The sequence below is a fragment of the Microcaecilia unicolor genome, chromosome 8 (genome assembly GCF_901765095.1).
Source record: "Microcaecilia unicolor chromosome 8, aMicUni1.1, whole genome shotgun sequence".
In the NCBI taxonomy this organism is placed as follows: Eukaryota; Metazoa; Chordata; class Amphibia; order Gymnophiona; family Siphonopidae; genus Microcaecilia; species Microcaecilia unicolor.
The window spans coordinates 19,364,771-19,389,928 of record NC_044038.1 but is presented as its reverse complement, the minus strand read 5'-3'; the positions used below and the strand labels follow the sequence as shown (position 1 = coordinate 19,389,928).

General features: G+C 44.5%; 1 protein-coding gene across 2 annotated transcripts in view; it reads right to left on the bottom strand.

Moving 5' to 3' along the window:
- The window catches only part of MICALL2 (MICAL like 2), a 111,228-nt gene that overhangs the window by 46,012 nt on the left and 40,058 nt on the right, over nt 1-25,158 (bottom strand). For both annotated transcript variants that reach the window (XM_030211310.1, XM_030211311.1), the window contains 5 exons: nt 16,901-17,088; nt 15,947-16,077; nt 14,322-15,029; nt 13,244-13,386; nt 6,566-6,650 (listed from right to left, as the gene is read on the bottom strand). In XM_030211310.1, the coding sequence (XP_030067170.1) occupies nt 6,566-6,650; nt 13,244-13,386; nt 14,322-15,029; nt 15,947-16,077; nt 16,901-17,088 (1,255 nt within the window). The remainder of the gene's footprint in view (nt 1-6,565; nt 6,651-13,243; nt 13,387-14,321; nt 15,030-15,946; nt 16,078-16,900; nt 17,089-25,158) is intronic.

The following is a 25,158-nucleotide window of genomic DNA, read 5'->3' as shown; positions in this document are numbered from 1 at the left end:
AGTAGGGCATCAATCCCATTGAGCTTTGTTCTTTTCAACAACTGAAGAACTTAGGTACTATGACATTCTATTTCATCACCATCAAATCCAGAAGTGGAGAACCCCATTAGTCCACTATCCGCAGAAAACCCCTGGCTGGATAGTTCCCATTCTCCCGGGTCCAAGGATTGCCTGCTGAGAAAGTCCGCCTCCACATTCAAGGACCCCGCGATATGAGCTACCGACAAGCAGAGATTTTTCTCTGTCCAACTCATAAGGGAGGCCATCCTCACCACCTTCAGATGACTGCGGGTCCCACCTTGCTTATTGATATAAGCCACTAACATTGCATTGTTGGAGAAAACTCAGATCAGGGCCCCCACCAGAAAAGAAGAAAAGTCACATAAGGCATTCCACACTGTCCTGAGCTCCAAATGATTTATTGACCACTGAGATTCCTGTTCCGTCCAGGTGCCCAGTGCCAGATGTAATGAGCTCCCCAACCCGACTTGCTGGCATCCATTGTCACCACCTTTCATTGTGTTATGAGAAAGGGAGCTCCAACGGTCAAATTGTTGGGCAACAACCACCACTGCATACTCCATCTGGCAACCAGTATCCAAAGAAAATGAAGTTCATACTTCTATGACACCGGAGACCAGCTGCTGAAAAGAGATTCCTATAATGAGCACATATGAACCCTTGCCCATGGCACCACTTCCATCGCCACCATCAATAACCCCAGAATGTGGACATAGTCCCAGACCCTGAGCATGAGAAGACAAATCTGCTAAACCAGCTTCAATCTCCTGCATTCCGTGAGGAAAATCCTCTCCCATGCTGTAATAAATACAATGCCCAGATACTCTAGCATATGTTATGAAGTTACTCTATTTGTCTTGAAATTGATCACCCAACTCAATGACTGCAGAAGATGAACAACTCTGTCCATCACTGTCATGTTGTACAAATAAGCCGATGTACAAATGAACCCGTCGTCAAGATACGGCTAAACTCTGATTCCATGGTGCCAAAGGAAGGATGCCACCGCCACCATAATCTTGATAAACATTCCTGGAGCTGTGGCGAGTCCAAAGAGCAAAGCCCTGAACTGGAAGTGACAGCCCAGCTCTGCAAAACATAGACACCTCTGTGGTGGCAGTCATATGGGTATTTGCAAGTACGCTTCCTTGAGATCGAGAGCAGTAAGAAGTTCTCCCACTTGAGCCAAGGCTATGACTGCTCTTAGTGTCTGCATGCAAAAGCGGGACACTTGGAGGCAGCAGTTTAGACCTTCGAGATCTAAGACCAGACAAAACGAACCTTCCTTCTTTGGGACAATGAAGTAGATGGAATATCTGTCTTTTCCCTGTTTGGCCAGGGGAACTGGAACAATGGCCCAGACTGCCAGCAAGGAATCTACAAGAGCTTAAACCTGGACTGCCTTGGCTCCCTTTCAACAGGGAGACTGCAAGGAGCAACCGAGCGGGAGAACTCCAACTTGTAGCCTTCTGTAAGAATATTCAGAAACCCTCTGATATGATGCGATTTTGGCTCACTACTCCTGAAACTCCTGAAGACATCCTCCCACCAGAGGAAAAGAAGGGGGAAACAGCCTAGCAACAATGTGAAGCTCTGGAGGCTTTGGACGCTCCAAAACGAATCGATAAATCAATTCGAATCGTGAACTGGACAGCACTAGTCAGCTAGGTTTTCAGTTCTCTATCACCACCTGCTGGTTGATGGACATAACTATCTCACAGGTTCTGGAACAGTGGGAAGCTACTTAATGGAAGTTTTTTTTCCCCAGTGGTTTCCTTTCAATTCTCTTTATTGCTTATGCTGTCCAAGGACCAAACTCCAAATACTGCTCCCCTGGGCTTCTCCTAGTCATTACTTTAATCAAGTATCCTGCAAAGGTACAAGATCCATGTTTAGAATAGATAAGAGACAGAAGAAATAAAGAGATAAAAATCCCTCTAGTTTGCTGAAGGATTGACCTTCCAGACTCTCCAGCTTCACACTGAGCTTACAAAGCATTGCGATTAAGAGGCAGATGCAGCAACCAAACGTAAAAAAATCAAAATCGTTAAAGTCCCTAACGATTTTAAAATAACGAAAAATGCACCAAAAAAAAAAGTCACACATGCTGAGATCGGTAGTGAAACGTACAATGTATCAAAGAATCACAATACACATCGTTAATCGGCCCCCAAATCATGCGCAGAGCAGCCAAGCGTTATGTTAGCTGCTCTGCACATGCCACAAACAGTCAAAACACAGTCAAATCGCAAGCACATGGCTCCCAAATAAAAACAAAAATAAAAAAAAAGGGTCGGGAGGGGGCAAGGGCGCTCATCAGGAGCGTCCTGTACAGACGGCCTTGCCCCCCACCCCCCCGCTGCTCCCCACTTTCCGCCGCTCCCCCCCACCCCGAAAAAGCAAAATTCTAGCAGCCCCTGCCCCCTCCCCACTTTCCGCCGCTCCCCCCACCCCGAAAAAGCAAACTTCTAGAAGCCCCTGCCCCCCTCCCTTCCTCACTACTCTCTCACCTCAGCTCCGCCTCCCGACATCCTCCATCCGTGCCCCGCCCCCTTTTGGGGTCGTCGCCGCCATTCCCCTCCTCCATCGGGCCCCCCTTCCTCTTACCGGGCCCGTGCAGCGCCTCTCTCCTCTGTCCGAAGGCGCTGCACGGGCAAGAAGAAAGCTGAATCAGCTGATGCCTGCCTTCGCCTAGCTTGGATAGAGCGTCTTTCTCCTCCTGGGCCCGCCCCTGTCTGACGTCAGTAACCTACGTAGGTTACTGACGTCAGACAGGGGCGGGCCCAGGAGGAGAAAGACGCTCTATCCAAGCTAGGCGAAGGCAGGCATCAGCTGATTCAGCTTTCTTCTTGCCCGTGCAGCGCCTTCGGACAGAGGAGAGAGGCGCTGCACGGGCCCGGTAAGAGGAAGGGGGGCCCGATGGAGGAGGGGAATGGCGGCGACGACCCCAAAAGGGGGCGGGGCACAGATGGAGGATGTCGGGAGGCGGAGCTGAGGTGAGAGAGTAGTGAGGAAGGGAGGGGGGCAGGGGCTTCTAGAAGTTTGCTTTTTCGGGGTGGGGGGGAGCGGCGGAAAGTGGGGAGCAGCGGGGGGGGGGGCAAGGCCGTCCGTACAGGACGCTCCTGATGAGCGCCCTTGCCCCCTCCCGATCCTTTTTTTATTTTTATTTTTTTATGTGTTTTCTGAGGTCCTTTGGACCAATCACAGCGCTTTTAGCTCTGCTAATGCGCTGGGATTGGCTCAAAGTTTGTTTATTTTTTCACTTAACACTTTTTCCTGCCACGGAGCTGTCCTAACGAGAGGTCCAGACCTCTCGTTAGTTTTCCTGCCTTTTTCCTGCGTAAAGGCAATCGGAAAAGGTTAGTGCATGTCGTTTCAATGGGGTTTTCACACTAATTGCTCATCTCCATTCCGTTTTCGTTAGCTGCTACTGTCGTCGGAAAATAGGCTTAAGTGCATGGAAAGGATAGGAAATTCTTCCCTGAGGGCTCATTTAACGATGAAAAACGTTTAGTGCATCTACCTATAAGTGTGGGACATCTATAGATTTCTTTCCATCAGCACAACCCTTTGCTTATGGAATGTAATTTGTTTTGCTTTTTTTTTTAATCTTTATTATGCACCTTCCCCACAATTGGGACTTAGGTGGTGTGAAAATATTTACACTTAGATTTATTTTCCTGTTTTTTTTTTAATCATGCTTTTACTTATCTTTACGTTGAGCAGAATTTATTGGCTTTTAAATTTAATAAATTGAAAATGATAATAAAAAAACTAATTAGATATATTTGTGCAGTGTTAGAATACATATCTGCCTCTCCCTAGTGAGATGGGAATGGGGTTTAGATCATATATTAGGAAGTGGTTTTTTTATTGACTCCTGTGCATGAATGTATTTTTTAACTTTTCATAGTAAATTGCTTTGGGTTCATAGTTTTATAAATAAAGGTGGGTACATAAGTATAAAAGTTAAGATATGTGATCTTACTATGGGCTCAGCTCTAACTAAATCAGGCTCTTGATTAGGTTCATCTGTCACCAGTTCTTCTTCAAAGACAATCACATTTGTGTATACACGTACACTGGTCTACTCAGTAAAATTTGCACACATATAAACACAAGGGAAAGGGAAATGGGACTTGATATACCGCCTTTCTGAGGTTTTTGCAACTACATTCAAAGCAGTTTACATATATTCAGGTACTTATTTTGTACCAGGGGCAATGGAGGGTTAAGTGACTTGCCCCAGAGTCACAAGGAGCTGCAGTGGGAATCGAACTCAGTTCCCCAGGATCAAAGTCCACTGCACTAACCACTAGGCTACTCCTCCACTCATTCCACCAATAACAGCCAACCTCATCAGTGATGTCACAATGGCTTGATTGCCCGATACAGTTCCCCAGGATCAAAGTCCACTGCACGAAACCACTAGGCTACTCCTCCACTCATTCCACCAATAAGAGCCAAGCTCATCAGTGATGTCACAATGGCTTGATTGCCCGATACTTGGCTCACTTCTGATATTGTGATGTCATAAGGGAAAGGGGGAAACGGAAACGGGACTTGATATACTGCCTTTCTGAGGTTTTTGCAACTACATTCAAAGTGGTTTACATATATTCAGGTACTTATTTTGTACCAGGGGCAATGGAGGGTTAAGTGACTTGCCCAGAGTCACAAGGAGCTGCAGTGGGAATCGAACTCAGTTCCCCAGGATCAAAGTCCACTGCACTAACCACTAGGCTACTCCTCACTCATTCCACCAATAAGAGCCAATCTCCTCAGTGATGTCACAATGGCTTAAAGTCCATTGCACTAACCACTAGGCTATTCCTCCACTCATTCCACCAATAAGAGCCAACCTCATCAGTGATGCCACAATGGCTTGATTGCCCGATACTTGCCTCACTTCTGATATTGTGATGTCATAAGGGAAAGGGGGAAAGGGAAATGGGACTTGATATACTGCCTTTCTGAGGTTTTTGCAACTACATTCAAAGTGGTTTACATATATTCAGGTACTTATTTTGTACCAGGGGCAATGGAGGGTTAAGTGACTTGCCCAGAGTCACAAGGAGCTGCAGTGGGAATTGAACTCAGTTCCCCAGGATCAAAGTCCACTGCACTAACCACTAGGCTACTCCTCCACTCATTCCACCAATAAGAGCCAACCTCATCAGTGATGTCACAATGGCTTGATTGCCCGATACTTGGCTCACTTCTAATATTGTGATGTCATAAGGGAAAGGGGGAAAGGGAAATGGGACTTGATATACCACCTTTCTGAGGTTTTTGCAACTACATTCAAAGCGGTTTACATATATTCAGGTACTTATTTTGTACCAGGGGCAATGGAGGGTTAAGTGACTTGCCCAGAGTCACAAGGAGCTGCAGTGGGAATCGAACTCAGTTCCCCAGGATCAAAGTCCACTGCACTAACCATTAGGCTACTCCTCCACTCATTCCACCAATAAGAGCCAACCTCATCAGTGATGCCACAATGGCTTGATTGCCCGATACTTGCCTCACTTCTGATATTGTGATGTCATAAGGGAAAGGGGGAAAGGGAAATGGGACTTGATATACTGCCTTTCTGAGGTTTTTGCAACTACATTCAAAGCAGTTTACATATATTCAGGTACTTATTTTGTACCAGGGGCAATGGAGGGTTAAGTGACTTGCCCAGAGCCACAAGGAGCTGCAGTGGGAATCGAACCCAGTTCCCCAGGATCAAGGTCCACTGCACTAACCACTAGGCTACTCCTCCTCTCCGGAGACCAGAAACACACATCCATGCACATTATACAAGCAACATTAATACAAAAGGTACATATACCAATGGTACGGCCACAGGGGACCTGCTTCCCCCCCCCCCCCCCAAGTTCAAGCTCAGGCCCCCTCCATAACCCAAAGTATCTGCCTAGAATTGCCTCAGTGCTCCCTCAGCAGCAAAGAAGTCAGCGGCCTCTTTTCCAGCCACTAGCACTGGTATTCCTCATGCAAGCTCAACTGATGTGCAAACTGAGCGTGCATGCACAAGGAGTACTGGTGTTGGTGGCTGGAAAGGCAGCCCCCGACTTCTTTGTTGCTGAGACAGCACCAAGGCAGTTCCAGGCACCGCATCTCATCAGCTGGTGGGGATTGGGTATTCCTACCAGCAAAGCCAAAAATATTTACAGGAAAAGGGGGAAAGGGGAGAGAAAATGCATCCCCCCCCCTTTCAAAAACTGAATCTTGGCTATACCCCTGAATATACATATAGACCTAAATGCATGTTTCTATCCACAACTGTAAACGTGTTATCATTCCCGAAGGCATGCACTCACTCATTCAAGAAGTTGCAGGTAGGATAAGGCAAATCTGGAGGTAGCTGGCAACCCAAGAAGGTTAATCCTGTCCCAGGTTTTCCTAATTGCATCCTCAGACTGGATGATCTGAATAAGCAAGACTACAAGTTCCTGCATGCAATGGGGTGGAATCTACAGCAGCTGGCAACTCTTGAGGTACAGGTATCCTTCCTCCCACAACTGTGTCCGGCACTTACCTGTTTGCCACTGGACCTTTTTCTACAGGTTTTAGCATGGATCTCCAGTCAGCAGGTAATTCGGCTTTATCGGGGCTCTTACTTCCTAAAGAGAAAAATGGGAAGATGGTTTTACAAAAGAAGCAGCATAATTCCCTCACACATTCATAAAATAAAAATCGTCAACATAATGCAACCAAAATTCTAAATTCCACAAAAACATGGTTGCCAATTCAACAAATCTGGTCATCCTTAACTGAGATCTAAAAAAAAAAAGGGAACAATATGTAAAGTGATCAAATTTGCAGATGACACAAAATTATTCAAACAAAAATTAACTTTCAGAAAGCATAGGACAACTTTATGAGACTAGAAGACTAGGCATCCAAATGGTAGATGAAATTTAATGTAGACAAGTGTAAAGTGATGCAGTTGGGAAGAATAATCCAAATTATAGAATATGATACTAGGTTTCAAGTTACGAGTCCCACTCAGGAAAAAGGTCTAGGTGTCAATATGGATAATGTGTTGAAATCTGTGGCTCAGTGCATGGCGGAAGCCAAAAAAGCTAACAGAATGTAAAGTCACCACAGGACATCTATGTTTAGAGTAAAGGATCCCAAGTTTTGGAACGAGCTCCATGAATCTTGCCATAAGAACACCTCCGTCTCTCAGTTTAAGAGGGAGCTTAAGACAATATTATTTCAAGAAGCATAGGGTAATGTATCTTAATAACCTGTGTGTTTTGTAATTAGTATGGTTTTGTATCCTGCTGTTAGCTGTTGACTTGATTTAGACTTTATCATGATACTCAGTGTGTTTGATGTAGGCAGGAAAAGATGACGACATTTTTTTTATTTATTGTTGTACTAGCCGTTAAGCCCGTTAAAACGGGCAAGATTTCCAGCTACCCTCCTCGCCGCCGCTCCCTCCCCCCTCTGTGCCGGAACCCCTGCACTGACCTGACAGCGCCTCTCACCTCCGTGTGAAAGCGCTGCAGGCAGCAGCACATCGCTCTGCTGCTGCCTGCAGCGCTTCCACACGTAGGTGAGAGGCGCTGTCATGTCAGTGCAGGGGGCCTGATACGGAGGGGGGCAGGAGCGGCGGCGGCAGGGATGGGGGGGGGAGGGTGGAGGTTGGTGCACGCAATGTTCGTTTCCAGGCTCCAGCGGCAGCGTCCGACAATCCAACTCCGTTTCCCTCTCTGTTCCGCCCTCTGACGTCATCACGTATTGACGCAAGGGCGGGACAGAGAGGGAAGTCTCTACTGCGCATTTGCAAGTGAGTCGGTCACTTGCCATTTATATGTTTGATTGTTTAATTATTGTATGATTTTTTTTTGTAACCCACCCAGAGCTTTGGATGGAGCTGGATATAAATATTAAAAATACATAAATAAATAAAATAAAATTGCACCTCAAGTACTGTGTACAATTCTGGCTGCTGTATCTCAAAAAAATAATAGCAGGATTAGAAAACATGCATGCATGTAAATACCAATATTCTGCTTAAATGCTACTCTGCAAATACCCAATAACTGACATAGCGTGCATTTGCAAGGAGGCATATACAGGGGCAGAGCATGTGTGTGACATAAGTGGAAGCCCCACCTATGCACATAGCTTATGGAATACTGTTAGTTACGTGCGTCCCTGCTGACTTTAGTTGCCTGCACTTAATGCCAGCTCTATGGATGTTGTGCCAATACTGGGTTAAACTAGTAATCTATAAAGGAAATTAGGCCCCTAGTTGGCTTCCACTGTGAGGCCTTAGGGTGACTAAATGGAAGTGCTTGGTTATAGAAATGCCCCCTCAGAAGCTGTCCTAACTTTATCCGGCTAGCGGTATGAAAATGGTCACTAATCGGATAACCTCTGATTCCACCCATGCAACACTTTAGCATTATCCGGACAATGCCACGGTAATCAGAGGACATATTCAACAGCATTATCTGGTTAGTGTTGCTGACCATCCCTCTCACCGGCTAACCAGATAGCTGCCTTTGAAAACCTACCACAATACTGTCAAATATCTCAGATTTTTCTGCAGCATCAACTTTCAAAGACTTTTACAATGACACCTTGATCCATTACTTTACTTTGGCTAGCTGCAAAATGGTTACAACCCTAGCATCGGTAACACGACTGAATGAAGGCAGAATCAGAACAAAAATATCAATTAAAATGCAGATTAGGACAGTAGCTATCACTGAGGGCTAGATGCATCAACCAAACGTTAAAAAATCTAAATCGTAAAAGTGCTTAACGAATTTGAAACAACGAAAAATGCACAAAAAAAAACAGCTCAGAAATGTTCGCTGCGGTATTGAAAAGTACAATGTATCATACGTTTGTAATCCCCGTCGTTAATTTGCCCCTTAAGCATGCGCAGAGCAGCCAGTTATGCTGGCTGCTCTGAGCATGCCACAAACGTATTAAACCTAACCTACGTAGGTTGCTTACGTCAGACTGGGGCGTGCGAGGGGGGGATCGCAACCTGCAAGCCTTTTAGCTCTCTGATCTAGCAGAAGAGTGCAGTTGAAGATAACTCTAAAAAGAACGACCCTTACTCCCTTTTGTAACAAAAGACCTCTTTGCAGCTTGTTTACAGTACTGGGAAAATTGGCTTCAGGGGATAGCAGAGAGTGTTAATTTTCAAAGCTGTGGGAGAAGGAGAGAGAGACAGGATTTTTAAGCTGCAGGGAGAAGCAGTATGCTTCGTTTTGTAGTGATGCAGGGGAAAGCGGAGAGCCACGTGTTTGTGTTTGTATCTCACTTTTCTAACATGCCAGCTTGGATTTTTATGGTGCAGGGGGCAGCGGGGAGATGACAGCTCAGGCCTTAACGACAGGTCTGAGCGCACGTAAAATTTCTGACGGTAAATGATTCGTTGCAATCGTCGGTATGGTTAGTGCATTCTGAATTGTCCACATTTCAATGGTAGTTTCTCGTTTGCATTCCGTTCTCGTTAGCTGCTTGCTTCGTAGGAAAAAAGCCTTTAATGCATGCAACGGTTAGGAATTTCCTTCGTTAAAGGGTTGTTAGAGGGTCGTTAAGGTTTAGTGCATCTAGCCCTGAGTGGACCCGGCAAAAAGCCCAGGGCAGCCCAATGATAGGGGCTGCTTGCTGTACCATCTCCCTCCCTTTGTTTCTCCCCTCCATGGGTCCAGCATCTCTCTCTAGCCATGCCCAACCCTCGCAGAACTCCAAACGCCCACTGGCAGCAGCAACAGTAACATAAACTAGTAGTCTCCTGTGGCCTCGCCAGGGACTTTCCTTGTGCTGCCTCCTGCCTCCTCTGATGTAACTTCCTGTGAGCATGGAGAGAGCAGAGGGAAGAGAGAGACCCGGTACAAAAATAGGGAACAAAGACCTGGACCAAAATGTGGGGGTTGGGAAGAGAAAGGGAGAGATTCTGTAAGAGAGGGGAGGAAGAAAGTCTGGACCATGGGGGAGGGGAAGGAAGGGTCAGGGCAAGAGAGGCAGAGATGATGGACCTGGTATGGGGGAGGGCATGGGCAGCAGGGGAGAGATACAGGCTCCAGAATAGGATGGCAGGGGGAGAGGGAGGGATACTAGTTCTGAGGTGGGAGAAGCTGGAAATGGGGAGAGATGGACACAGAGAAGAGATGCTGGGCATGGAGGGAGCATAGGAGTAGGAACACAGAGGAGAGATACGAGAGGAGGACAGGGATACTGAAAGGGCAAATGATGAACATGAGGGGAGGGGAGGATAGGGACTGGGACACGGAGGGATGATGATGGACAGGATGGATAAGAGATGCAGAGAGAAATGAATGATGAACATAGCGAGAGAATAAATGTCAAAAGGAAAGGAGATCCTGTAAAGAGTTAAAAAAACAGAGAAAAGCAGAAAAGAGACACTGGGACCAAAGCAATGCTCAGACAACAAAGGTAGAAAAGTATGCTTTTTTAATTTATTAACTGTAATATGTTGGCTTTGTGAAATATGTATCTTTGATATCTTGCATTTCAGCTACTGTTTCTATTAGTAAGGCATTCTATAGGTCCAAAATGTGTTTGGTTTTTTCAGGATTTGTATACTGGAGTTCTGAAAGAATTCTTCCTTCTGCCCCACTGCGGAGCCCATTCAATCCACTGATGCAAAAGTAGCCCCTATTCCACTCGCTGATCACACAAACTGCCTCTTATGAAAGATCAGTGGACTTGGGGGAAACCACTGCTTACCCTGGGATTGGTAGCATGGAATGTTGCTACTAATGGGTTTTTGTCAGGTTCCTATGACCTGGATTGGCCACTGTTGGAAGCAGGATACTGGGTTAGATGGACCATTGATCTGACCAGTATGGCTATTCTTATGTTCTTAATAACCAATGCTTCTGGGATGCCAGCAGGGCCCTTAAGTTTGTGGAAAATTCACTCTCCAAGTCCCAGCAGAACAACAATACCCCAATTGCTCTAGATGAGGTGGTTCAAAATTAATCAGTATACAGGGTCATAGATGCAGATAAATTATTCAGTGAACAGAACTTTTGAGGGGCATTTTAGAAAGAACATCCAGCCAGTACATCACAAACGGACATCTATGTCACATGTATTTTAGAACAGAGTACAGCTTGTTTTACAGTACATGCGAGATAGATGTCTATGTGCTGAAACATCCAGCATGAAGCTCCATTTTACAAACCGAAACGTCTAAATTATGACTGGGAAAAAATTAGACACATGGACGTTTTTGTGGCAGCAGAGGAATGTCCATATTATAAAATAGTAACACTATTTTATAACCTAATGGTTGAAGTAGCCATAATGAGAGAAAGAGCAGAGATCCAGAGATTGTCAATTCAAGTCCCAGTGTAGCTTTTTGTAATTTTTTTTTTGTTTGTTTTAATTGTGAGCACTCCAGAGACAGAATACCTACTGTGACTTCCTTTATCTCCATTCAGGGGGGGGGGGGGACTGCTCAGTCAGAGCACCTTTCTATAACCTGGATATGACAAGTACCAGGTCTAAATAAGGATGACCTTTTTTTTTTTTTTTAAGGTTTGGATGTCCTTTCCCCTTCTGTGATGGGAGCTGGACATCCATATTTAGGGCCCTCCTTGGTCATGCCGAAAACATTGCCAGGCCACGCCCCCTTGCCATAAGGACATACTGCAGTGTTAGACGTCCATATCCTGCCTTTGTAAACATTGGGATTTGCATGGATGTCCATGAGATATGGACATCTAAATGCCAGTTTTTAGACATCCAAATCAAGCACAGAACGTCTAAAATAACCGCCTTTACGTCTAGCGCAATCCAAAGAAAAAAAAAAATCTGAAATCCACACTGCTCAAAGTATTCACTGGAAAGCAATCTGCACATATTAGCTGTTTCTCCACTATCTTCTCCCTTGGAAATGTACTCTTTGGAAAGGATTACAGAAACCTGGAATACTTCTGTTTGCCTGAGGCCCTCAACCTCTTGTTGTTACATTGGGGGGGGGGGGGGGGGGGGGGGGAGGTTCTCTTCATTCATTTGAACTTCTAGGGGTTGATTTTCCTTCCTGAGCCTATCTTCATAGAACTAATATAATCCCATCACATGTCAGATAAATATCAGACACTTTTATGAGAGCCGAAAGAGAAAGGAACACCATGTGCCAAATAATAATGTCAGTTATCCCACCCCCACCTCCCCCCCAAAAAAACCTACTATAATAAAAATAATCAACAACTCATTAAAATATTTTATATCAAAAATATGTATAAGAGAATGTGGGTACAGGATAGTCCTTCGGGGTTATATGTCCACAGCGCAGCGGGCTCATGTGTTGGGTTTGGTTAGTACTGCCTGTTCCAAATGTGGGGGGGTTCCAGGCTCATTCTACCATGCATTGTGGCAATGCCCAAAAGTGCGTGCATTTTGGCAGCGGATACGAGGGTTTTTGATCAGACTAGGATATAAAATACAGGGAACGGAGGGCCAGTTTTTGCTTGATCGACCAAGAGCTTTTTCCCCTTTGTGTGCTCCAGCAACTCTGTTATGTAGAAAGTTGTGTTTGGTGGCTCGAAAGTGTATAATGCAATATTGGACCTCATCGGAAGCACCTGCCTACTGGCATTGGCGCAATCTGGTGCACCAATTAGCTTCTTGGGAGGCTAGAGATTCAAAATTATCGCCTAAACGTAGGAAACAATTTCTTCAGATATGGATGTCTTATCTTCAGGTGCTCAGCCCAAGGGGTAGAAGCTTGCTTATTAATGCTCATTGAGGATGGTATGACATGGTTCTGATGTATTTACTTGTAACCACTCAGTTAGCAGTAAGTAGGTTCCCAAGACTAAGTACTAGGGGGGGGGAGGGGTTGGAGGGGTTGGAGGGGGTGTGGGGGGGGGGGAGGGAACTTTACATGTTGTATAGTTTAACCGCGATATGTCTGTACGATGTTATGAGTATGTTATGTTGTTTACCTTTGTTATAACAATCAATAAAACTTAAATTTAAACTTTAAAAAAAAAAAAAAATGTATAACACATTACCCTACCTCCTGTCAAATATTCAGATCAGATCATAGTAATACATATTTACAATGGAGTTCATTTAAAAAGCTCAAATACTAATGAGTCACTGACAGAGGTCACATCAGTTGAAGCTTCGTTGCTACCTATGAAATAACATTATTGAAAGAATCCCAACAGTAGCCAGCACTGAGAAATCAAAAACGGTAACTTGCCTTTTGCAGGTTGAGCATCTGCCCTCTGCACCGTGACAGCACTAGATCTGTCAGGCTTTCCAGTTTGCTTTGCTGTTTGCTCAGGTTTGGGAGATTCCATTTTTGGACTGGTGGTTTGTATGTAAGAAGCAGAGGGGGAGAACCTAGAGTCCCAAAAAGACAAATGAGATGATAGGATCAGTAGATCTCAAAAGGCATTAACATGATGCAAAGTTGTTTGTTCCTGTCTGATAAGCACACACGTTTCAGGGCCCCATCAGAGACATATGATCAAGAGAATCATTACAGACTGAAATGATACACAAAACCACGAGCAAGATTAGAGTCTAAGGGGGGAAGTTATCAATAACTCATGCTATTTTAGCATAGGTCCTATTCTATGCAATGAGTCCTAGTTACTAATAAATGGGGTTAACAATAAAATAACAGGTCTTAATGGTAGCCCATGATGATAATTTCCCCCTTAATTAAAGAAAGAAGAAATATCTCTAGAAATTTACATCACTGCTATATGTAATAGAAGTGAGCCAAGTGTAGAACAATCAAGGCATTGTGACATCACTGATGAGGTTGGCTCTTAGGCATTGGTGGAATAAGGCATTATGACATCACAATATCAGAAGTGAGCCAAGTATAGAGCAATCAAGTCATTGTGACATCACTGATGAGGTTGGCTCCCAGGCACTGCTGGAATGAGGCATTATGACATCACAATGAGGCATATTTTCAAAGCACTTTGGGAGGCTAAGTTCCATAGGTTTCTATGGAACTTTGGGAGGCTAAGTGCTTTGAAAATGAGCCTCTATATCAACTCTGGTTACTAGAGACAAACTCTTCACACTAAGGAGGGAAGTTATAAACGTGGCCCACTATTAAGTGTGCTATTTTAGCACAGGTCCCATTTTATGAAATAAGACCTAGTTACTAATAACTGGGGTTAACAGTAAAATAACACATCTTAATGGTAACCCATGATGATAGCTTCACTCAAAATCACTGGATATGTTTTATAATCCCTTTGACTTTTGAATGTTCTCCTAAATCTAAGCAGGAATATATGATTGGCATAAACACCCACCTGCTAGTGACTTGCACACTATTGGAAGTAGTGCCACTGGGACTGGTTGATGAAGATGAGGATACTGGAAGAGCGCCCAGTAGAAAATTCCGTGCTTTGTCCTTCTCACTTGCCCCTGCTGCTATGCCAGAATTGTTCGTACCAGTGACAGCTTTATTGGGCGCCATGAAATGTGTGGCTTTGGACTGTTCTTTACCCGATGGCACCGATACATTGTCATTCGGTGCTGTTGGACTACTGGTGGACTGGAAAAACTTCTCTCGTGCTGCTTGTGTTTTTGCAGCAGATGTTGTCCAAGGCTTGGGAACAGTGCTGTCATTCTGAACCACCTTGTGCCCCACAGGAGACCACCTGGAAGTAAGTGGACTGGAGGAACTGGAGTTAATACTGCTGGTAGAAATGGGGCTTTTGTTTTGCTGAGAACTTTTCACAGAATCCTCTAGGGGCTTCTTAGAGTCCACGTTCTTTTGGTGGAAGACCACAGTCCCCGTACCTGTGTTTCCAGAACCTGTCCCATTCAGGCGACCAGAGTTTGAGGGACTAAAGGAAGGACTGCTTTGACTAACAGTTGTCTTGTTGGATCCAGTACTGGTGGCTCCAGAACCCGGCATACTGGCTTTGTATTGGTGTCTAGTACAGATAAGGGTGCCAGGTTTTGGGCCAGATGTATAGGTACCAGGCAGCAGGGTGCCGCTGCATTCTGCACACCTAAACAGTTCAAGAGAGAGTTACGGTTACCTGACATAGTCACTGAGGAAGGTACATACTGGTCGAGATCAGCCTCCCAGTTAACTAATAATTCACTATAATAAAGGAACTTACCTGTGAAAGGTTCAGATTTTAAAGGGAAAAGTACAGTGATACAAAACTGCAAAGAAATCAGAGAGAGACTCTCCCCCCCCCCCCCCCCCTTAAGATCTCTGTAAGAAGCCCACAAGCCTGAACATAGACTGGCCTAAACAGTGAACATGCATTATATACAATGATAAATATACTGGAGGGCAAAGGTACAATCTATTCTAGCAGCTGAAGCAGTGACCTACAACTCCCGAGACAACAGGCCACATGAGACAAAGTAGACTGCCTTGTGTCTTCTCCACCTTGCTCTCTACATGAAACATCCCAGTTTGTCAGTTTACTGGTTTCCAGTCATTTCAAGAACCTAGTGTAAGACTCTTCTCTTAGTACACAGAGAGACCTACTTGGGTTATCCTGCTTATCTTTCTAATTTGCTGATTCCATATCTTCCTAGATGCCTCGCTTCCTCACAATATGTTAACTAGTTTTTCCTACCTTCTCCCGCCTAAGTTTGTTTAGAGTTAGCACGATGATCTGCATTTTGGGACTTTGCTCTCTCCTTTTGGAATACCTTGCCCCTCTCTTTCAGAAGCAAAGCCTCTAGATCTCACGTCAAAGCCGGCTTCAAACTTTTTTTTTTTATTTACCAGACATTTGGGGAGCTGGCATGTCCTCTTGAGGGTCCTCTGAGACCAAGGATGCAAAAACTAATGCTGTTCTCTCTTTTTAGTATTAAATTTGTAAACTACCTCAAGGAGGTTTAGCAAATCACTGAATACACAGTCCTGAAGACGTGTGCAATTTGCTTCCTCTAGGTCGGGCTTTACCTGAAGCAATTTCTGTGGTAGAGTTTTCCATCAACTAGATGCCTCTGTACCAGATGGACGTGCTTCTTGCAGATGGCACAGCTGCTACTGAGCGTGCCAGTTGTGTAATTGCTCTCCGTCAGGACTTTTCTCTGAAAACCAAAAGCCAAACCTTAAGAAACTATACGCCTCACTTTATTTTTGACTAGTTAACAGAATTTAGCCAGCATAGGTACAACATTGTAGATTCATACTCAGCAAATGAAAAGAAATGCCAGCCAGACTTAGTTGACTGGTTTGGAAATTGTGGTGGACTTGAAATGTCTTCCTGTTTTTATACTGGATTACATAAACAAGATCCAGACTACCCACCACCCAATACCCTGGGATGTCTTGGCCATCAACAAATGGAACCTACTGAACCTTCTTCCCATATTTTCTGCATAACATAAACCCAAGTGCGAGGGAAACGGCTGAAATAACTGTTTGAAGGACCCAGAACAACTCTGTTCCCATATGCAGTAACCAACACTTCTGAAATCAGCTCCAGCTGTTCACCTAGACAACCTTCAGAATCACTACCTAACCACTACCTACAGTAAGGCCTTTGCTGGCATAGAAGGGGCATTTTACCTCTTCGATGGATTTGGTTTTTAGATTTATTACACATCTTTTCCCAAGCTGAGTTCAAGGCAAGTTACATTCTGGTACACCATTTATTTCCATGCACAAATGGGTTCACAATCCAATTTGTACCTGAGGCATTGTACAATGAAGTGACTTGCCCAAGGTCAAAAAGAATGGCAGCAGAAATGGCAAGATTTGAACTCTGGCTTGCAACCTGCTTCTCTAACCGTTACGTTACTCCTCCACTAAGCAACTTTAACTTCTCCAAGGATGCCAAACATTTAGCTCATTCAAAGCTACAGTCCCAAGATAAATGCCCCTTTTGGAAGGTCCTGGCCAGTTTCTTACAGTTCTCACAGGAGAATGTTCCGTCACCATGTTGCGCTTTGACAGCACTGGGCTCGTCTTCTTGGTAGGTGGCTGATGGGCTCTGGATGATTTGGGACTTGTCTTACTGGTTTCAGAAATGGCCTTCTTCCCCACTGGCTCATCACCAGACTCTGAAGGAGGCCGTTTGACAGCAGCCATTCCTCCAACTGAAAGACAAAATATTGGATTTATTTGTTGTATCCCACATTTTGCCACCTATTTGCAGGCTCAATGTGGCTTACATAGTACCGTAAAGGCGTTCACCAATTTCGGTATAAACAGTTACACAGTGATGTTGTGGTAGAATGAGGTTCATGTGGAACAGACATATTAGGGAATCGTATAGAATCATATCACTTTAGCATCTAGCAACCAGCAGAATGGATGATTATTTTATAGGTACAATAAAGTTACCAAGAAATGAAGACTCCCTACAAAGAGATCTGGGCATGGAGCAGAATTATAATTTGAATAAGGCAATTAAAAAATTACCACTTTCTTAAACAAACAAGAAGGATTTCAAAAATATGAGGAACATTGAGACCCCAGAAGACCAATTTAACCTCAGTGGAGAACTGATGCAAAGAAAGAAAGTGTCAGGGAACCTAATGTGAATGTCCCAGTAATTCAATGAGCTGTGTTGTGTAGACAGCTGTGGTGAAACAGACATAATTCCCTTAGTACTTCTCTGTTTAAGTGGCATCAGAGGCAAACTGGAGAAAATCTAGCTGACCTTGGGTTATAGTGATCAGCAAGTTACGCAACCTACTTCCATTGCCACAATGCCCTCTTAAACTGGTTAAGGATGTTGTCCTCATTCAGACATCCTTTTTATAATGGATGTAGAGTTGGGCTTGGGTAGATGGACGATTTTAGATGTTGGGGGTGATGGTTTGGAAAAGTAGGGTGGGATTTTTTTTGTGTGGATGGGTCGGGGCAGGTGGAGGATTTTAGATTCTGAGAGGTGATGTTTGGAAGAAGTACAGAGGGGATTTTGTTATTGTGTTGGAGAGGGGATGTTGATGGTGCTGGATGGAGCAGGCTTGGACAAAAGATCTTTAGAGGCAGGTACTGGGAAAATGAAAGGGGATGAGGTGGGTGATGGTTGGATGAAGCTTGGGGTTCTATTGGTTATAGATTTGCTTGTTTATTAATAATTGCAACTATGGGTGTTTTATTTTTGCTAGTTCTTATTAACTGTAATTACTGGAATGGAATTTTTATATATTGTAACTCTTTGGGTTTCTCCTTCATGAAACATGCGTACCAACATGGAACCAAATGAATAACCATTCCCCTTGTGTAGATTTTAGACTACACTATAAAATGGGGATATACAGCACAGAAAGCTGAGCTTCCTCCAAGAGTAACTGCATTTTAAGAACTACCTGGGGACCCAAGGAAGACCCAGGAAACAAAGCCAAAACAGTAACTATGGAACTGAAATATTTCCAGAAAAGAGGGAAAAGAGCACTCAGTCTATACAAGAAATCTCTACTACTACTTCAAGTACCATCACATCTATAGCACTACTCAACACATGCAGAACTATTAATATTGAGCGGTACACGTAATAATCAGTATCTACATATCTGCAATGATTTTGCTGCATACTTTGCCAACAAAAATTAAAAGTCTCCACCAGGATTTACAGGCAATCCCACCCAGCCTCCAACTAGTTAACCAGGAGTGCACAACCCCCCCCCCCCCCCCCTCCTGACAGAGACATATTGGACATTTAACCCAATAAAAGAGGCAAGCCTTGACAAAATCCTAAGATACCTTCGACCAACTACCTGCTCCCTTGACTCCTGCCCATCAAAGATAGTGCAACAGGAAAGTATGGGCCTCAAAGAAGGTGTCACTAAAACTATCGACTCCTCTCTCTATCAACAGCATTAAAAAGGTCAGTGGTTCACCCTTTGCTAAAGAAAATCAACCTTGACCATGTCAAACTTGAAAGTTATCAGCCAGTATCCAACATTTCTAGGGAAACTTATAGAACAAACAGTCTGTGTTCAACTCAGGGATTGGCTAGAAGAGAGAAACTGGCTAGATCCTTATCAATCTGGATTCAGACCCGGTTATGGAACAGAAACGGTCCTCGTATCCCTACTAGATGATCTTCACAGAAACCAAGACAAGGGATTTGCCTCAGTGTTAGTACTGCTAGATTTCTCAGCAGCTTTTGACGCTGTGGATCATGATATCATGCTAGCACGACTCGCAGAAACAGGTATCAATGGAACAGTACTTGCGTGGTTCAGATCGGCAACAATCCATGTTTGGCAGCATCTCATCGCCACCATTGGCACTGATCTGTGGGGTACCACAAGGAGCGATACTGTCACCCATTCTGTTCAATACCTACCTCAAGCCACTAGCTGAACTGATTTGGTGAATGGACACTCACTTCTACATCTACATGGATGATGTGCAGCTATTCATACCTATTGAGCTTGATTTACCTACAGCCCCGAATAAACTGATTATCTGTCTTTACAACAATTCAAGAATGGGCTAAGCACAACAAACTTTACCTTAACCCAAGTAAAATCGAGCTTCCCTGGGTCCCTAACACAAGTAGGCATGCACCAGACATCAAAATCTCTTTTGGGAAGTACGAACATCCCCTCAAATCACAAGTCAGGAACCTTGGAATAGTTAGATTCAACTCTTACTCTGATTCCCCAAATCCAAGCAATCTTCAAGAGCTGCTTCTACTATTTGTGACAAATACGCTGCCTCTCTCCTTACATCAGGAAGGAAAATCTTATCACAGTTGTGCATGCCATGTTAACATCAAGACTGGGTCTATTTATTTATTAGGATTTATTTAACACCTTTTTGAAAGAATTCACTCAAGGCGGTGTACAGTACGAATAGATCAAACATAACCAATATGCAATTACAGAAGTAAAAATATTCAAAAAAACAATACAAAGAATAGCATACTACTTACAATGTCAACACAATACGTAATAGAACATTATGTATTGACTACAAAGGGCCTGCACCAGCTCCAGTTGATTCAGAATGCTGCAGCAAGATTCATAGAAGGTTGCAAGTGATGTGACCACATCACACCAGTTTTGCAAAAACTTCATTGCCTACCAGTACAATACAGGTCTAAATTTAAAACTCTAGGTCTGATCTTCAAGGCCCCTAATGGAAATGGCCCCCCGAGTACTTGAAGAACAGGATGACCCTCTACACACCTCCAATGACACACCTCCCAAGGGGTATCCTTAACCACACTCTCTCCAAAAGACATTACACGATGTGATACTCGAAGGCAAACCTTCTCCAGAGTAGCCCCCACACTCTGGAATGCACTCCCTGAAAGGCTGCGCATAACACAAGACTACCTCTACTTCAGGAAGCAGGTGAAAGCTTGGCTCTTCAACCAGGACTTTAATGGAAGAAGTAACTAACTTTTTAGTCTCACTCACACACATCTTTGCTTATACCCTACGCTGTCTATTAAAATGTTCTATTACATATTGTGTTGACATTGTTAGTATACTATCCAGCTTATAATCGAAAGAGAAAAACGCCTATATTGAGGCGTATTTTCAAAGCACTTAGCCTTCCAAAGTTCCATAGGTTTCTATAGAACTTTGGAAGGCTAAGTGCTTTGAAAATATGCCTCATTGCGACCCAAATCGGGAGATAGAAGTTTATCTCCCAAAAACGATTAAATCGGTATAAGCGAAAGCCGATTTTGGACGTTTTCAACTGCACTCCGTCGCGGATGCGGACAAAGTTGATGGGGGCGTGTCAGAGGTGTGGCGAAGGCAGAACTGGGGCGTGGTTATCGGCCGAACAGAGATGGGCACATTTCAGCGATAATGGAAAAAAAGTATGCGTTTTTAGCTAGAATTTAGGACACTTTTCCTGGACCCTGTTTTTTCACAAATAAGGCCCCAAAAAGTGCCCTAAATGACCAGATGACCACCGGAAGGAATCGGGGATGACCTCCCCTGACTCTCCCAGTGGTCACTAACCCTCTCTCACCACAAAACATGATGTTTCACAACTTTTTATTTTCACCCTCAAATGTCATACCCACCTCCCTGGCAGCAGTATGCAGGTCCCTGGAGCAGTTGTTAGGGGGTGCAGTGGACTTCAGGCAGGTGGACCCAGGCCCATCCCCCCCCTACCTGTTACAATTGTGCTGCTTAATGCTTAGTCATCCAACCCCCCCCAAACCCACTGTACCCACATGTAGGTGCCCCCCTTCACCCCTTAGGGCTATAGTAATGGTGTAGATTTGTGGGTAGTGGGTTTTGAGGGGGATTTGGGGGGCTCAACACACAAGGGAAGGGTGCTATGCACCTGGGAGCTCTTTTACCTTTTTTTTTGTTTTGTAAAAGTGCCCCCTAGGGTGTCCGGTTGGTGTCCTGGCATGTGAGGGGGACCAGTGCACTACGAATCCTGGCCCCTCCCACGAACAAATGCCTTGGATTTATTCGTTTTTGAGCTGGGCGCTTTCATTTTCCATTATCACTGAAAAACAAAAACGCCCAGCTCACACATTGTTGAATAAAACATGGACGTCTATTTTTTTCGAAAATACGGTTCGGTCCGCCCCTTCACGGACCCGTTCTCGGAGATAAACGCCCATGGAGATAGACGTTTTCGTTCGATTATACCCCTCTATGCCATATTTTGTATTGTTCTTTGAATATTTTTACTGCTGTAATTGTCTATTGCTTATTCTTACTGTAAACCGTCTTGAGTGAATTCTTTCAAAAAGACAGTAAATAAATCCTAATAAACTATCAAGAGTGGGGAAGAGGGTCTATAGCACCATTCATTTCTGTGCTTAATAGGCATTTTCTCATCTTTTTAACGGACTAGCGTTAAAACAAATAATCATTTGTTGCCTACAACAAACCATGTCACACCCTTCCCAGAATGACTCAAGTGATAAGGAATGGATGTCTTTCCACGCAGTACAGAGAATGTTTTTTCTAAACTTCATGTTCTGGCATGGCATTTGTATAGATAAAGTCAGTTTGCAATGCCATTTGTCTAATGACTTCATTCCTCTTTGAAGGCTTTGCTTAATAACCTCCTCCTTCCCACACTGGGACATGCCCATAAGCTTGCAGGCTTCAGATTAGGACTGTCCTTAATACACTGGAGAGGTCACATGGATAGAAGTGCCAGCAGTCACTGCCCGAGGCTTCCAGGAAAGGGAAGTGAGAGCCAAAAGGTTAGGTTCAAAGTTCTAGGGTAAGGTTTGCCTGGAGTAGATGTCTGAGAACAGCACACCTCTTTTCTAGATGAAAGGAACAAACCAAAAGTGGGAAGGAAGGGGAAAACAGGATAATAGAGGATGTTAAAAAATGAAAAATAACAAAAAAAGCTTTGTTACCTGGGGAAGGGCAGCGCAGAGAGAGTTCGAGAAGCAGCGTTCCAGGTCCATGAACCCCATAGGAAGTTTGCTGCCATGGGAAAGGAGCAGGAGAAGAGAGAATATGATAGCTACAGGAGTAGCTGAAACCGCTACAGTCCCAGCAGCCAAGAGAGGACAGAAGCAGCTGTAACCACGGAAGTAGAGGCCAGGGCAGGAAGGCAGTTGGGCTGTACCAGAGAGAAGCCCCATCCCCACCTGGCAGCCATAAAGGGACCACACAGTTCTATCGGCAGGATAGAACACTGGGACCTCCCCACCTCCCACAGCACCAGCCAGGAGAGGTCCGCACAGGAGGAAGGCCAGCACAGAGAAGGGTCCCAGGGCAGGAGAAGTAAGGTTGCCACCCCAGCCTTACAGCAGCCAGAGACAAAAGGAAAAAAGGATTTTCCACCCACCCACACACATAGGAATTGGGAGCCAAAGAGAAACTGACATCAGAGGACCAAGCCAACCTCCCCCGAGTCCCCCCGCCAGAAGGAGAGGAACATCCATCAATTTTTGGATGAAGGAAGAAGATGCATGACAAGCCCATGAAGTTCACTGCCTGCCATAGGAAAGGGAAGAGAACACGAGGAGGCATGTGTTGGCAAGAAAAGCAGAAGCCAGCAGATCAAAGGACCCACCTGCTGAGGTAAAAGAGAGGAGAGGAGCCGGACCAAAGGGAGATAAGGAGCCCCTCAACCAACAAAGGATGAGCAGAAATCCAGTGCTGATCTGAAGAGAAGCAGGAGACTCATTTAATCTCTTAATTAGATACATTTTGCCAATACTCACTTGTACTCCCTACCAAATCCCCCCTCCCCCCCCCCAAATAACCTGATTCTCCCCTATTTTGACTTATCTTCCCCTCCCAAGTTTCAATCAAACTTCTCAAAGATCTTCTAGGCCACCTGCTTGCTTATTCATTCTCTTTTCTGGGAAACGCTGTTTTTACAACTAGCTCTTTCCTCTCAGCGCCAGCCCCTCGCCCCCACCACCTACACGACTGTAAACAGTGGCATCAGAGAGAGATGGTGGCTTTGCTGTGTCTCGCCAGAAGAGAAGCCACTGGTGACACTCTGAGAGGAGCCCAGACCGCCTGCCTCATGCCAGGGCCACAGAAGTTTAGAGAGGAGAATAAGGATATAGTTATGGTCATCTCTATTTGATATAATATACCGCCAATCAGAATAAAATATCTAAGCAGTTGATAAAATCATAAAAATAAGAGAAAAGAGGTGACCTAGGTTACATAATTGGTGATAGATAGATAGAGGCCAAGACACCAAAGGTACGGAAGAACAAAAGGATAGATACTGCTCAAGTGGTGACAGTAAGGACAGTGGACAAAACTAAAAGTACAAAACCAAAGAAGCAGAAACAAAGAGCAGAATGGAACAAAATCAAAAGCAATATAGTGAATATAACATACATAGTAGATGACGGCAGAAAAAAAGACCTGCACGATCCATCTAGTCTGCCCAACAAGATAAACTCGTATGTGCTGCTTCTTGTGTATACCTTACCTTGATTTGTATCTGCCATTTTCAGGACACAGACCGTAGAAGTCTTGCCCAGAACTAGCCCCATTTTCAGGACACAGACCGTAGAAGTCTTGCCCAGAACTAGCCCCACCACCCAAACACCAGCCCCGCCTCCCAATCTCAGCTAAGCTCAGCCACTACATCATCTTGTCAAGACCCTGTTCACTGCAGTTGGTACAGCTGAGCCTAATAAGGTTCATGCTTACAGTGCAAAGCAGTAGGTAGACCCAAGTCAAAGGCTAAGATCTCTTCACTCAACTTTGCCAAGCAGCATCGTGTGCACATTATACTCCAGATAATATCAATCTCCCCCCGATATTCAAAACCATTTAACCAGACAGGAACGGAACCTGGCCGGTTAAATGGAACTTAACCAGCTATCTGGCAATATTCAGTAGAGGATAGCCGGTTAGTGTCTAGGAGATAACCGGCTATATCGTGCGATATAGCTAGCAATCCCCAAATTTATATCCGGCTATTGTAAGCGGACACATTGGGCCACTTTAGCTAGTATATCTTTAGCCAGTTTAAAGTTAACCAGCTATGTTCGAAAAACGATTTAGCCGGTTAACTTTAAACTGGTTAAAAATAAACCGGATATTCAATGCCAGTCACCGGAAACGGTCCAGCATTGAATATCCTGGCTGTCCGCTAACTGCGGGGAGTTAACTGAGCTCCCTCCCGTGGTTTGAATATTGGCCTCATTATCTTTAACTTTTTTTTTTCTGACTGGGACACCCTTCGTAGTTTGCTCTGGAGTCTTGGACTCAGTAAAGAACACGTCATCAGCTAAACAGGAACAGAAGGTCAGGGATCAAACGGCATGGAATCTGGCAGGGGGATGGTGCGTGCTGTCAACAGAAGGCACGTTTATTACGGAGCTGTCCCTATGTGATAAACAGAACTGGGAGTGTGCTGAACAGTTTCACCAGCGTGGACGGGACTTTTTTTTTCCTTAGTCAAGCTCCATTCCCTTGAGGTCAGTGAAGAAGGGGAAAAAGAAGCAGGAGATGAAGGAGGAGAGACTGGCAAGAATCCATAATGGAACAAGCTCATTACTTTAAAGCTATTTTTGTCCCTTCACTCTTACAACATTAGGGAAAGAATGTGAAGTGTATATGTGAATACATACAAGGACCCATGATCAAGAAAACACAGTAAACCAGATGGAATCCATCCACATTAGTGTCCATGGCTCTGGGGAGGCAACAAAAGAGGAAGAATCCAAGATACATGAGGAGTATTACTCAAGGGGAAAACATCCATAGTGCGGGTGAAAGCAGCTGAGA